Raw genomic sequence first — 16,094 nt, forward strand, 5'->3', positions numbered from 1 at the left:
AGAGGATCCAAAATAACAGCTCAGAATTCAAACAGAGGTGAAGTGGCCAGAGGGCCAATCTAATCTGAGAGCTGCAAGCCTTTCTTTATCAGCTCTATTACTAAATATGTCCTAGTTCCTGGAACTATAAGAAATTGAGAGCAGATGTTAACCAGAGGGACACAGAAGATAAGGCTCATAGGTGTTGTTGTAGAGACTTGTAGAGGGTATGGCAGATAAGGACTGTCCTATAGTGAGATTAAGTCTAGGGTCAACAGCCTCCTTAGGTAGCCCAGAGTGTCATGAGTGAGGGTAAGCAGTGTGCCTAGCATAAACAGGTTTAACACATTAACAGGAAGGAAGAAATTAAGAGAAATAAAGCAGAAAGAGAGTTAAATAGCAGAAAAAGAGAAAGAGAAAACAGAGCTACATACGGTAAGTCTATTTAGTTGTTTTCAGTCATGTCCAAATCTTCATGACCTCATTTGGGGCCTTCTTGGCAAAGAGTATAGGAGTGGTTTGCCATTTCCTTCTCCAACTCATTTTACAGATGGGGAAGTGAGGCAAGTAGGGCTAAGTGACTTGCTCAAAGTCATACAGTTAGTGTTTGAGCCCAGATCTACATTCATGAAGATGACTCTATTTTATCCACTGTAGGACCTAGCTGTTCTTTCCTAGGTTTCAGGCTACTAGAAGGTAAGAATTTAGTTTAACTGAACTTTCCCCGCAACACACACGCACACCTCCCATCCCAGCAGACAGCACATTGTTAAATGTTGGTGGATTATCATCTTTCCCTTGGAAATTTAAAAGCATGGAATTAAAAGGAAATTTGAAGGAATTTTATACACACATATATTATACTTGTACAGATTGTTTTTCATAAACATTTTTAGTACTGAAAGTCACTCTATTAACTTAGGACCATCAAAATATGTCATATATAACTTACTTTTCTCATAATGATTGGAGTACTTCAAATGAAATAAATAGAAAATTTATTGGGACAATAAATAAGAAACCTTGAGGAAAAGATTCTTTCTTTTCAAAGAGTATTTAAAATGTGGATGCATGTGTTTTTCCAAACTTCCCTGAAAATAATCTTTGCCTTCATATAGTGATGTGTATGGGGTAGACATCGATTCCACTTGCTGTGGTGATGATCGGGTCATGGTTGAGGCCAAATGGATTGTTGGAGAGTATACACGTCTATCTCCAACTTTGTTTCTCTGCCTTCTTTCAGGTCACAATTGTTATGTGCCACACTTGTCACATTGTCACAAATGGCTACTCAATATATCTTCATATTGGCAGTCCCCCCACCCCAAAGCCATGAAAGCTAATTTTTAAATACTGCAGAGACATAGTATGAAATATAAATAACCCAGGGGTTGGAGGAGAAGAACATGGGGTAGGGTAAGCAGAGTAAGGGAATTAAGATTAACTTTTTGGAAGATTGACATCTCAAGGATGAAAGACAGGGGAAGGGTGGGATCTCTTTGGAATAAGAAAGATAGGAATGAGTGAATGGGAGTGGACTGAAATCCTGGCTCCAGCTGTTAGGGAGAAGGGGGAGGAGGAAACCCAACCCTCTCCAAAAGGGGGAGGGAGGAAAATAGAAAGGGAGGGAGGGAGGTCTTTAAATTACTTAAGAGCCCCCAACTTCTGGTATTTCTTTCCTTTCTCTGACATACTCTGTCCAGCTTGAGGAAGTCTTCCAGGAGGAGAGGACAGCGAACTCAGGGGAGCTTCGAAACGACAGGTAAAAGGAACACACAAAAATTAAAGTAAATCTCCTCTTTCGTACTGGAACCCTAAACTCTGACTTACTTATACCGAGCTATCACCCACACCTTCTGCCTAGGTCCCTGCAGTAGCGGCAGCTTCTCTCAGCAGAAGGGATCTGCTGCTGCTGCTGCTGCTGCTGCAGATGCCGCCGCTGCCGCCGCCACCGCCAACTGCTGCTGCGTGGGAGAAGAAGGGGGAACTCTTTTAAAAAGCTTCCACTTTCTCTTATTCCGGTCTTTTGGACTTTTCATCACAAGCTCTGACCTAGACCACAGAAGGGCCACTTTCTCTCAAATCTGTAGAAAGGAATTCCTAAGGCTGGATCGTGTCACTTTCAAAAAAGTTCACCTGGTGGCGTTAAATTTAGGGATTATTCTGTGCACTCCAAGGCACCAAGCAGAGAGAGGAATATAGAAGGGCAAAGGGAAGATGGAGAGTTGGGGGCGGGGGTGGGGTGGGGTGGGGAAGAGGTGTTGGTGTGCGTGGCTGCTGGAGGTTAATTAACGGGGGACGCAGGAGACGTGACTGAGTGTGCGCATTTCAATCTAAGCAACTTTGATAAAATGAATTGGCAGCTGGGCTGATCCTGGCTCCAGACCGGTTTGTTCGAATCTCTCTAATGTGTATTCCAAACTTTACCAGAAATAAACTCTCCCCTGCCCCTGAAGTGAAATCGCTTCCCTCCAGGTCTGTACATTTCAGAGCTCTTGGGACTTCTGCAGACACTTCAACACCCCTGTCGCTCTCCAAAGTGTCATTCTTCAGACTTTCATCTTCAAACAGACAGCTCCTTCCGATTTCTTTCTTTTCTCTTTTGACTTTTTTATTTTTTATGAACTTATCCTCAACAAACATAAGCACTCTGTTATCAAACCCTCCTTCTTTCCATACCCATTCTTCACCTTCTGCCCCAGAGGTCTCCCAAAGCAGCAGGAGAAACCCCATAATGTGTCCTAGTGTGTTTCACACCCAACTTTCTCCAATCTACCTTCCAGATAACATACTTTCTCTCCCTTTTACTGCCTCTTTCTCTCCCTCTTAATCCTTTCCTTTCGTCTTTCTCTTTCTGGTAGTCTGTCTGTCTCCGACTCTTCCCTTCACTTCTTTAGCTTTTTTCCCTCAGCCATACAGTACTAATTTGTATCTGACCATTAGGCTCAACTGTGTAAATTTGTCTGATATTCATTAAAAAAAAAAACAAAAAAAAACACCTTACCTTCCGTCTTAGAATCAATACTGTGTATTGGTTCCAAGGCAGAAGAGCCATAAGGGGGGTTAAGTGACTTGCTCAGGGTCACACAGCTAGGAAGTGTCTGAGACCAGATCTGAACCTAGGACCTCTCATCTCTAGACCTAGTTCTCAGTCTATTGAGCTACCCAGCAACCCTTTGAAATTTATTAAAAAAAAAAAAAAAAGAATACCAGAATATACAGATACAAAAATAGGTTGTCCCCTTTAGATTAGTCACTTTGATAAAACTATATACTTATTCCTGCCAATTGAAACTTTACTGGAATTCCTTCAAATTTTCATTTAGATACCACTTCATACAGTATACTCAATAACAACAAATCAACATGGTTTAATTAGTATGGTGGTTTTCATGTGTAGCTGTAAACCATCTCAAAAGATAATTTCAAAGGAAGAATTTGAGAAAGACTTTTGAGCAAAGGATTTGGGGGTCAGAAGCTCTGGGATTAGATCTTATTTCCACTTACGTAGTCCTGTGTCCTTGGATTATTTAACTTGCTTGAGTCTGTATCCTAATAGCAAACAGGAAATAATGCTACTTACCCTGAGAGGAATTGATATGTAGTACAAAGAGAGTTGTGCTTGCAGATAGGATGACCTGGGTTCAAGTGCCATCTCCGACATGCTGGCTACATGACACTAGCTAAGTCACTCAACCTCTCAGTGTCCTAGTCAACTCACTAAGATGCAGCTTCATATCCCAATGAAACTACCAGGTCAGAACTTCTGCCCCCCCAAAAGGATGTGCTCTGTTGACATCATTTTGCTTCACTGTCAAATGATCAAATGAGTTAACAAATGCAAAGTGCTGGATAAATTGTTTGCATCTCATTTCCATCTTTTCTGATGGAGTTCAGATAAGACTGGTCACTGGAGAAGATACTATCCTGCTATTATTCTTTTCTACTTAATATTATGTGAATGAGTTCCTGGGTTTACAAAATAATGGTCTTTTGTTACTTGAATAAAAGTTTTAAGATGCAAGCTCAGCTCCTCTCTGTAGGTTCACTGAAAGCATTTTAAAGATGATTCCAGTAACAGCCAGGACAGTTGAGAGGATAATATACTTCATCCTTTTCCCACACAGTTTTGATTTCTTTTGTTAAGCATCAATATTTTAAAAGCTTTTTCTGCCACATAACTTAGAGATCATAAGTATTTGTCATGGCAGCATGTATTAAGAACATTATTCTTAATATTTTACAGAGGAGTATTGTGTCCAAGCAATTGTGGGCTAAGGTTTTGTCTGTGGTAATGCTCCAATTCAGTATAGTTTTTGCTGTTGAATTCTCAAGGATATGTGAATTCTCTATTTTTAGCATGGGGATTTGAAATATTAGTTTATGAAAAGTAGTGAGTTTTTGAAATATATTTGTAGGTGCTAAATTTTTTGCAACCTAAAATGATTTGCACCATTTCCACAGTATCCTGGCATCTTAATCATCATCAGGGATAATATGTACATAACACTTAAAGGTTTGCAGATAACTTTACAACTTTATATTATCTCATTTAATTTTCATAACAACCCTGTAAGAGAGGAGGTGTTATTGTTATCTTACAGATGAGGAAATTGAGGCTTAAAGTGGTTAACTGATTTGCCCAGGATCACAGAACTATTAAATATCTGAGGCCAAATTTGAACTCAGATCTTCCTGATTCCAGGTCCAGTGATCAATCCTCTGTATCACCTAATCTGCATTAATTAACAAGTTTGGGTTCCTTAAAGACAATCTTTTTTTGTAATTTCTGCTGGTAAAAACCTGATCCTAAGTTTTTGTGATAATCCAGTCTTATGCATTTATTATTCTACCTTGCATATTTATATATCCAGATCACATATGTGACTGTATCTATATATAAAAATAAAGTCTCAAGAGAGGTAATTGCTTTGAGGAATGGAAAAAAATAACCCTAATTCATGAAATCTTTAGAATTTTTCATTTCCTCAAATAAGCCCCCTTATGGAGATTTCCCCCAATCCCCCTACTTCTCATGTTTTGACAAACACAGAATATCTTCTAGGCCCTTGGGAAATTGTACTCCATCATTAAATTGATGCTTGTTGCTGTCTCAGTTTTTTATTTATGTGAAACTAAAAACATGTATCTCAAGTACCATCACATACTGATAAATCTCTCTCTGTGTTTTTGAATCTCTCAAGGGTAACTCATTTCATGTAGCCTTTTCTGCCTCTTTTTCAATTCAAGGAGCTGATAAGGCCAACAATGTCTGAAGGTACCAGGACTACCTTTTCCGGCAGGAGCGCTCTCCCACCCAATAATTCCAATAAAGAAGAAGATGAGCTCCCCACCACGGAGTTTGAGGGCCTCATGCCCAGGGGAGTTAAACCTCAAGGTATGCCATGTGTGTCATAACATAGTCTGAAAGCTGCCTGGCGCTGTGACTCCTCTGTCACAAGGTTACATGTCTTTTGCCCTTGTGTGCTCGGTTGTGTTTCTTCTTGCCAAAAGGAACAAGAAATGACCAAGCCTTATTTTACCAATCTACAAATGGAAAGACTCTCTTTTCAAACCATTATGGTTGTTTTGTTAGTCTGGCTTATACCTCCTCCTTCCTCAGTTTGTTATGAATTTCAGTGCTAGGAAAGGTGCCAGACTTTGGCCGGGCTGGAAAAGAAGCCCTTTATTTATTTCCCGAGCAAAAGCAGTCATAAAAGAAAGCAATGCGAGCTGTTTTCCTCATCCTGAGGGACTGGCTAGGGGAGGCTCCGTACAACCGGTCCCCTTCTGGATCATTGGCATCGGTGGCTGGGCAATTTAACAAATGATCCTTGGGCACTGTTCTGGAAACTTCCCCCTCATTGCTCTGGATGCCACCAAGGTACATCTTATGTTCACTGGCTAGTTCTCATTCTCCCTAGTTGAACATGATCCTTCCTTTCTATTTTGCTGTTGAATGTGGTTTGTGGTGGTTTTCACAAAGATGTAAACATTCATCTCACTGTGGTAGATCAAGCTATTTACCCAGGGGCTTTGTGGTACCTTTGCCACAATTAAAAAAAAAAAAAAAAGCCTTAACTGTTTAAAGTCATGAGTTGGCTACAGTCTTCTTTGCCAGCAAGGGCAAAGAAGGAAGAAGGGAGAATAACTGACAAATATGTAGCAATTTAAGTTAACAAACTACTTTACATACCTTAAGAGTGAATTAACACTGGATTTGGAATCAGAAGACCTGTCATTTCCTTACTGTCCAAGGAACTTAGGTGGACCAGTGGATAGAGCACTGGATTTATAATCAGGAAGACCTGAATTCTGAATCCTGAGTTCAAATTCAGCCTCAGACCCTTACTAGCTGTGTGAGCCTGAGCAAGTCACTTAACCCCATTTATCTCAGTTTCCCCATCTGTAAACTGAGCTGTAGAAGGAAATATCCAACCACTCTGGTATCTTTGCCAAGGAAATCCCAAATGGAGTCATGAAGAGTTGGACACAACTGAAACAACCAAACAATGAAGAGTCACTTAACTTTATTGGGTCTCAGTTTCCTACTCTGTTAAATAATGTGATTCTGAGGATCATTACCATACCCATGAGCTTATTAAGGCTTATGGTGGTATAGTAGAGTCCTGGACTTTAGTCAGAAAGATGTGGGTTCAAATGACACACCAGACAGTTAAATGAGCAAGTCATTTAACTTCCCTTTCCCTTAGTCCCTCATCTGTAAGTTGAGAGTGGTAGGACTAGATGGTTTCTAAGTCTCTTCCAGCTCTAACATGGTAGGTAGAATATCTCTATATAAACAATCAGAATTATTATTTGTAAAAAGTGCTTAGTAGAGTGCCTGGCACATAGCAGGCTCTATTCAAATGCTTATTCCTTTCTCCTCTTCTTTCCTTCCTTATTTTACAAATGGGGAAATTAAGTGTTAGAGATATTAAACACCTTGCCCATGGTCAGCAAACTAGTTTCATGGGTTTTTGTAACTTCAAGGCCAGCATTGTTTTCCTAGGTGTCTCTTTTGATGTATAGAATATCTATATATTATATTAGATATATATTAATATAATATGATAAGTATTATATATAAATAGCTGAGATATTTATTATAGCCTAAGAGATTGCTTCCCAGTCTTCAAGGGGAGCCTTAACTATGTTTTTAAATGAGACCAGAGATATAAAGGCTTTGGTGCCCCCTTGACAACAACTTGCTGATGAAACCAAAGAGACATCTAGTCTTCCAGCAGGCATGAAGACTTCATTAGGTCTTTTTAGTGACAGAACAAGGAGAGTTGTTTTTGTATGGTTTTCTGGTGATGGCTTGAAGAATGCTAAGAAGGCCTCTCTAACCCCAAATCTGTCATATTCAAATATCTGCATGTCTTAAATTCTATCTTTGCTTCCATTTAAGGGGAGGAGGTGTCTCTTTTCTTACTAAGGCTAACCCCCACTTCTTGTGTCATTCCTTTTCCCCCAAGTTCAAATGTCCCCCTCTATCTTGGGTCCTTGTCTCTGGTGAAGGCTTGTAGAGTGCTAAGAAGTGCTAAGAAGGCCTCCTGTCTTAAGTTCTCTCTTTGCTTCCATTTAAGAAGAACTGTTTCTTCTCTGATGGTGGTGATCAACCCTTTTACTTGTGCCCTAGATGTCATTCCTTTTCTACTGGTCTTGGGTATCCCCAAAAACTCTATTGTGGGTCCTCATTTCTCTCTACATGGAGATGGTAGATGATGTGTTGTGTATTAGTAAGAAGGCCAGTTTGGCCAGGACAAAAAGTACAAGAAGGAGAATAATACATACTAAATCTAGAAAAGTATGCTTGAGCCAGGTTCTGAAGGGATTTAAATGCCAAACAGAGGAATTTCATTTGATCCCCCAAGCCAATGGTAAACCATAAGAATTTTATTAAATAGGAGAATGGCATCGTCAGGCCTGTATTGAAGGAAAATCATTTTAGCAGGTGTGCAGAGGATGGATTGAAACAGGAAGACCAAATTATAGGCTGTAATAAAGGTTCAGATGAAAGGAGAATGACTACACGAGTGGTGAAAAGGGGAGATATGTAAGAGTTATCGTGGGGTTGAAATGGCACAATTTGTCAACTGATTGCCAAACTGGGTAAAGGAAAAGGGAGGAATTGAGGATAATATCTAATATCTTAATTTGTCCTTCTACCAGCCACTCCTTTTTACTATTCATTTGCTACATAGCAGCCAAAAATCTCTTTAAGGCATGGGATTGCCCTGCTCAAAATATCTTAAGCAGCTCTGAATGGACTTTGGAATAAAATACAAACTCTTTAGTGTGGTATGTACAGTGAGACACAATTTTACTTTCCAGTCAAACTAGACTGTGGTGACCAAAATGCAGGATACCATCTCCTGCTATTGTGCCTTCCTCATGATGTTCCCCATCCCTATAAACAAGAACCAAGTACAAATCCTGCCCCTGACATTTAACTAACTATATGACATGTACAACCACCTAGCCTCAGTTTCTTCATCTTTAAAAAAGTTTTTTTAATAACACCTTCTTTGCAAAATATTTGCTAGTAGGACAACTCTGGGCAAGTCACTTAGCTTTCTTTAATCTCAATTTCCTTACTTGTAAAATGTGGATAATAATAGTATTTGCCTTCCAGAGTTAACGTGAAGATCAAATTATATATACAAAATGCTACAAGCCTTAAAAAGGCTACGCAAATGAAAGCTATTACTAAAAAAGTTCAAAAGAGAATAGAAAGGTAAGTTGGGGGACCCCCAAAATTTGCCCACTTCTTTCAGAATTTTGCCTGGCTCCAACAGTAGGTTAATAAAAAGAGATCTTTGTGATTTACAAAACCCAAGGGATCCATTTCCTAGAGCTCTTTCTCTAAGAACAGCATATGTGTCTTGACAGAAATTGTGATGCCTCTTGAACATGAAGTCTAAGACTGTATCAACAGCACCCCCACCCAGCCAGACAACCAGTTAATTCAAGTGACTCAGTTTAAAAACTAAACAAACACAGAAGCCCTGGCAAATAAACCGGTCACAGGATTTCTAGCTGGTTGGGACTTTGGAGGTCATCCAGGCCAGACTGAATTGAACATCATTTAAATTGATCGTTGTTTTGGTTTAATCCATTGACCATGGCTCAAATATACTTGGAGTGATCCCCAGAGGGATAATTCCCCTGAGGGATGAATGGCCAGAGGGCCAGCATCATCAGGTTGTCCAGAAGGGATTCCTTTTCAGCCACTAGCTGGATCCAGATGACCTCCGAGGTCTCCTCCACCTCGAAGAGTCTGTGAAAGTAAATGTCAGAAGTATCGGAGATCTTTAAGAAGCTCAGCAGGGAATCCAGAATGGCCCTGAGAAATGCTGCCTGCTAACTTTTGTGAATAAGAAGGCTAGAAGTAAGCTAATAGGCCCCTAACATTCAGACCTCTGTTTTGTAGTTAAAAATAATTAGCACTGTGGGTTTCCTGGTACTAAATATGCCCTATTTTCTCTAAATCTTTTCCCCCTGGGAAGATGTGAAGGAAGACTCACTCTTTCAGAGCTGGACACATTATTTCTGCAATTTGTTAGTGTCCAGAATGTGAAAATATATCTCCCTTGCCACTTGGACTTACTACCACTGAGTGCCATTAATATATTTCACAAATATTTGTGAATTCCCTGTCCATGACTCTATATTTTGGGGGTGGATTGATAAAAAAAGATAAATATGATATCATCCTTGTGTTCATGAAGCTTGCAGTCTAGTAAAAGGGGTGGAACACATATATAAATAAGCATAACACAAACAAAACAGTATCTAAATACCTATTTAATGGTCAAGCAATCTTTTGCCTTCTGTCTTAAAATTCATACAAGTATCTATTCTAAGGGGAAAGAATGATAAAGATTAGGTAATTGGGGCTAAGTGACTTGCCCAGGGTCACACAGCTAGGAAGTGTCTGAAGCCAGATTTGAAACTAGGTCCTCCTGACCTCAGAAATGGTGCTCTATTCACTGAGCCAATGTACAAGCTGCTCCAATGTACAAGCAAATTAATGTACTTTAAGTAAATTTCAAGAAGGAAAAGTGATTTGTGTAAGGGGAATGGGACAAAAAGGAGCCAGAGAAGGAGTGGCTGCATTCATAAAATGACTCCTCGTTATTGTTACATTTGTGAATATAATGCACTTCTCTACTAGCAGCAATGCAATAATCCAAGACAATTTTGAGGGACTTATGAGAAAGAACACTATCCACATCCAGAGAAAGAACTGTGGGAGTAGAAACACAGAAGAAAAACATTTGCTTGATCACATGGGTTGATGGGGATAGGTTTGGGGATGTAGACTCTACACGATCACCCTAATACAAATATTAATAATATGGAAATAGGTCTTGATCAATGGCGCATGTAAAACCCAGTGGAATTGTTCATTGGCTATGGGATAGGGGGAGGGGAGGGAAAGAACATGAATTTTATAACCATGGAAAAATATTATAAATTAATCAATTAAATAAAAATTTTCAAATAAAAAAAAAGGAAAAGAAGAAAAGTGATTTGGTCACCAGGAAGTACAAAGATCTAAGTCAAAAAATTCATTTCCTCTATTTCTCTTAAGATACCCATTCCTTTGATCCTGTGGGACTGGCTTTGCATTTTCTCTAGTGTGGAATTCTATCTCCTGACTCTAGGAATTTTTACTAGTCATCCCCAATGCCTGGAGCTCTCTCCTTTCTCATCTCTACCTCCTGACATCTCTAGCATCTTTCACGGCTCAGCTAAAATCCCACTTTCTTGAAGAAATAGGTCTTTTCCTTAATATTAGTGTTTTTTCTCTGAGATTATCTTCAATTCATCATATATATATATGTTTCATTTGTATATAGTCATTTACATGTCACCTCAATTAGACTGTGAGCTCTCTGAGTGCAGAGACTGTTTGTTTTCACTTTTCTTTGTATCTCTAACAATAAGTACAGTTGGCTGGTCCATCTAGGCAGTTAGGCGTCACTGTGGATAAAGTACTAGGCTTAAAGTCGGGAAGAAAAAGGCTCAAATTCAGCTTCAGACACTAGCTGTGTAACCCTAGATGAATCATTTAATCTCTATTTGTCTCAGTTTCCTCAACTGTAAAATAAGGATAAAAATAGCACCTACCTTGCAGGATAGTGAAGATTAAATGAAATATTTGTAAAGCACTTAGCCCAGTGCCTGGCACATAGTAGGAACTAAACAGATGCTTATTCCTTTCCCCCTAACAGGTGCTAAATTAGCATTTGTTGACTTGTCTTGACTAGGTCTTCTGGCCCCAGAATCAATATTCCTTTTTTTTTTTTAACTCTACATCAAAGTCAGCCAGTGAATCTCAGGGCCAGGATTCTCATCTAAGTCCTCCTGGTTCCAATTGCTGCTTTCCAATTCAGAGCGCTCTAGCTCCAGTCAAATTTCATGACTAAACACATTAGGCCTGTCAGTCATGACTTCAGAAAGGGCATGGTTTTGAATTATTTGACAGAGATAATTTAGTGCTATATGATGTCCTTCCATTTCAACAAGGCAACTCACCTTACCCCACCTCCCCAATGACAGTAGAGTAAGAAAAAGGATTATAAAAATTCACAACAAATTGTGGCTTTTTGGAGGTCAAAAAACAATATTTAGCTAACTACAATACCAACTCAATCAAGGAACTTGCACCTTGAATAATCCACCTGCATTCTCAAACACTACTTTTAGCTGGGAATTTAATGATGGTAAAAAGCCAGCTCCAGCCCTTGTTACTGATCCAACATTGCATTATTAGCACTAAAATATTGTTTCGTGTGGTAGCTATAATATTTAGTTTGTGATCTGAGTATAGTGAATACAAACAGAAAAGTAGATCTAGAGTACAACATGAAAATCTCATCGATTGGGTTGATATATTCAATTTAGGTAAGTCAGGATATTTCTCTGAGATAAAAGGATAATTTGCAATTCTCATTACTGTAAATACTGTTTCACTTAAGGTCAAAGTCAATGTTGGACCATGATGGTGTAGATGGTCCAGCAGTTCTTACCCAGAAGGGCTTCAAGTACTGGTTCTCTGATAGCAGACTCCATGCCTTTTTCTAAAGATCCCCCATTGATGCTTAGGTCAATTCCTTTGCTTTTTTCTACAATTTTTAAACTAAATATATGAAAGGGCATTGTGGCAATATGGCCTCAGCAGATGCCTCTTTCCATCTCTCTTTCTACCCATCATGTCTAGTTGTCTTTTTCTTGGTTCTGTTACATTTTATAGTTGCTTTTATGTTATTTCAGGAAGTAGCTGGACTACTGGAGTCCCTTTCAATCTTTCCAAGTACCTGAATCCTTGTCACATTCAAAATATGTGTGTGTGTGTGGGGGGGGGGGGGAATGTGTGTGTGTAGGTGTTAGAATGTTGGGTAATTACTCTTTATTTCCCTCTTCCTTTCTCCTATCTTTGAATAGCATTATAACTTTGTTCCTTCGTTCCTTCATTCCTTTGTTCCTTCTCTCCCTCCCTCCCTCCCTTCATCCTTCCCTCCCTTTCTTTCTCCTCTACTCTCCCTCCTTCTTTCTTTGTTTCCTTCCTTCCCTCCTTCCTTCCTTCCTTCCTCTCTCCTTTTTCATCCTTCTTTTTCTCCTTCTTCCTTTCCTTCTCCCTCTATCTCTATCTCTATCTCTTTTCCTCTGATTTTTTATCTGTCTCTGTTTCTGTCTCTGTCTCTCTCCTCTTATTCCTCCTCCTTCTACTTAACTGACATTATCTTCTTGGTCTCCTTTAGATCATCATGGTGTATCTCCCCCTTTATGTCTCAGGGCTTTGTTCAAGACCCTCTTCTCTACTCCCTATATTACCCTTTTAGGGAAATTTCATTAATTTGTTGTCAACTGTCATCTCTTTGTTCCTGACCACTGTAATTTTTTTAGTTCTTTCAGATATTTTTGTTCTTTTCTCTGTATTCTTCCTTCTTATTAGGCTGTCACTTCTTTTATTTTATTTTTAAGATAACAAGCCAGGGAGGCAGCTGGGTAGCTCAGTGGAGTGAGAGTCAGGCCTAGAGACAGGAGGTCCTAGGTTCAAACCCGGCCTCAGCCACTTCCCAGCTGTGGGACCCTGGGCAAGTCACTTGACCCCCATTGCCCACCGTTACCAATCTTCCACCTATGAGATAATACACCGAAGTACAAGGGTTTAAAAAAAAAGATAACAAGCCATGCACTTTATTTTACTTTATTATTATTACAAAAGAAACCAATTGTATTAAGTAAGTGACCAATGTGGTTAAACAATACAAGCAAAAAGACTATAATTTACCAATCCTAAATTAAAACCCACTAATTTAGAGCATCTCCCCAGCTTGTGCTAATGATCTTGCTTTGGTTCTTGTAGTATTTCGTGGAAATCAGTGCTTTGATTTTTCTGTTTTTCCTCCTTCACACAAAATGATAATCACACATCCCTTGATGTTCAGTGTGTCCCAAAAGTCTCAGTGCAGTTTAAAGCTAGTGAAACACACAACTGTGCTAAGACTTTTGAGACACCCTGTACAATACAGGCTTATGACAATAACAATTCTCACTTCTTTAATAACTTCACCTTTTTCTTTCTGTACAGTTAGGGGGGAAAGGACCATAAGTAATCATTTCTTTATGGTTTTATTATGTCTTCCTGTAGCAGTCCCTCTCTTCTCATTCCCCAACTTTAGTGTCCTGTGGCATTAGAAATCAGACAACCAAGATAAGTTAGCACTGTGTGCAAAATGCAAGTAAATAACTTCATGAGGCCCTGAACAATTATAATTTCAGTTTATGGATTTTAGGAGCTGATTTTTGGTTTTCTGAAGGTTTGTTTCCTTTTCTGATTCTTGTGTCTATTTCAGAAGACTTTCCCCTTTTGGTAGCCTAGTTCTAGAGAGATGACTTATCATGAAGCAACAAATATCCAGCAAAATAAATCTTTGTTTCAAAAAAATTTCATATGGTGCATTCCAAAGCTAAGTAAAAATTACTTAATGTATATCTACTGCTTTTGATTATCCATGTCAGTACTCCTCTCCATTAAAGTAGATTAATGAAGAGTTCCAAAGACTTATGTTTTCAGGAATTTATATAATAGAGGCTTATATGATAGATATAAAACATTTTATAGACATTATCTCTTTTGTTCTTTATGGCAACTTTGTGTGGCAGATACCGTTTAATCTCCATTTTACGGATGAGGAAAGGTGGTGACTTGTGAAGGGTGGCAGTTAAAAAGAAATTGGTGTGAGATTTGAACCCAGGATTTTCTGATTCTAAAACCAGCATCCTAATCACAATGGCCCAAAAAGCGACACCCCAGAGAAGTCATATCTTCTGAGAGTTGTTCAACATTAGAGAATGTAGAGAGCCTATAGGAGTGGTAAACTTGCAAATGTCAGTCTAGAGAATTAAGCAAGTTCAGACCACAACCTAATGGAAGGAAAGTGCTCTGTTGGGGATTATGTACTATAATGAGGCAGAGTAAAAATAAAGATAGAAAGCAGGTTGCAATATTGGTCTACTGTACTAATGTAGCCAGGTTAACTCATTAAACACTATGTCTGTTTAAAATGCCTTTGTGAAAGCCAATAGAATAGTCTAACTGGAACCATCTATTTCTCGAGGCTACAACTGTGATTGTACTGTGATGGATGTTCAGAGCTGAATTGAATTTTAATCTTTTGTTAGTAAGATTGACATTAGAATGAATTACAGATCCACAAAATAACTTCCTCATGAGACCTTGCTTTTGCCAACAGCCATAGTTTTGCTTACAGTTGGGAAATTCCAGTTCCAGTAGAGGTAAGATCCTCCTAGAGGCTTTTTAGCACAGATGGCAAAAGTTTTGTTTGAGTAGGAAGAGAGCAGCAGAGAAGGATAAGTGAGACAGATACCAGGAATTCGATAGATTTATAATTCAAAAGTGAAGTGTTAAGTGCGACCCAAATCAAAATAGTTATCATGATGAGAAAAGATCATTCAAATTTTAGTCACTGTGAATGAGTTTTGATAAAGACACAAGAATTCATGGAAAAATGCCGTAGGGCTGAGCCAAGAAAATTAAAGATCAGACTGAGCAAGTGGTTTCTCTGTGACTCCTCCTCCTCCTCCTTCTTTCTTCTTCTTCTTCTTTCTTCTTCTTCTTCTTCTTCTTCTTCTTCTTCTTCTTCTTCTCCTTCTCCTTCTCCTTCTCCTTCTCCTTCTCCTTCTTCTTCTCCTTCTCCTTCTTCTTCTTCTTCAATTCTTGTCAGTTTAATTTGATAGAAGGACCTAAACAAATTCAAGTTCATAGGGTCTTTCTCTAGGAACTTGGGATCATAGATTTCAAGCTGGAAGGGACCTTGGGCATCATCTAATTCAATCCCCTTAATTTGCAGATGGGAAAACTGAGGCATAGAAAGGCTAAGAAACTTGTCCCTGGTTACACAGGGGCATACATTGCAAAGCATGGATTTTCAATTCAATCCCTTGACTCCAAATCCAGTTCTCTTTTCACTATATATATATATAATATATATATATATATATATATGATATATGTATCATATGTGTATGTGTGAAGATTGCAGGTATCTCTATGCATCTTTATGTCTCACTGGATATTTCCAACTGCATCACCCTAAAGGGCCCCAATTCAGCATTTTGGCTGCTATGCTTCCAACTCATGCAGGCAGGTTGCTGGGAAGCTCCTTGTGGGTGGTTAGCTCATGCTTAGTTTGTTGCCTCTCTCACAGATTATACATAGCATTGCCTTCAAATCCATCCAGGAGCTCTGAGAGGGCATATAGGGAAGCAGGTCTTCCCTCCATGAGGACATGCTCTGGTACCTGAGGCCAAAGAGAAGACTCAGACTTACATATTCTGACATTTATAATACATCACAACATTTAACTTACCAAATTCAGCTTTGGAAAAAAAACAAAAACAAAAACAAAACCAATAACCTAGTATCTCATTTTTTTTCTAGTTGAATTAAATACCAAGCATAGAAGGGAAATAGGAAATTCAGAGGCAATGATATCTCTCTTCCCTTTTTGAACTTTAAAAATAATCTCTTCCCTCCCCCAATTTCTCTCTCTCTCTCTCTCTCTCTCTCTCTCTCT

At 39.0% G+C, this 16,094-nt stretch overlaps 1 protein-coding gene across 1 annotated transcript in view; it reads left to right on the forward strand.

Annotated features, from left to right (window-relative positions):
• The first annotated feature begins 291 nt into the window (after positions 1-291).
• The window catches only part of LOC123254763 (coagulation factor XIII A chain-like), a 22,523-nt gene continuing 6,720 nt past the window's right edge, over positions 292-16,094 (forward strand). Inside the window, exons 1-3 of the mRNA XM_044683700.1 lie at positions 292-414; positions 1,683-1,741; positions 5,230-5,377. Of these exons, the coding sequence (XP_044539635.1) occupies positions 5,248-5,377 (130 nt within the window). The 5' untranslated portion in view covers positions 292-414; positions 1,683-1,741; positions 5,230-5,247. The remainder of the gene's footprint in view (positions 415-1,682; positions 1,742-5,229; positions 5,378-16,094) is intronic.

Source organism: Gracilinanus agilis, chromosome 1, assembly GCF_016433145.1.
Source record: "Gracilinanus agilis isolate LMUSP501 chromosome 1, AgileGrace, whole genome shotgun sequence".
Lineage (NCBI taxonomy): Eukaryota > Metazoa > Chordata > Mammalia > Didelphimorphia > Didelphidae > Gracilinanus > Gracilinanus agilis.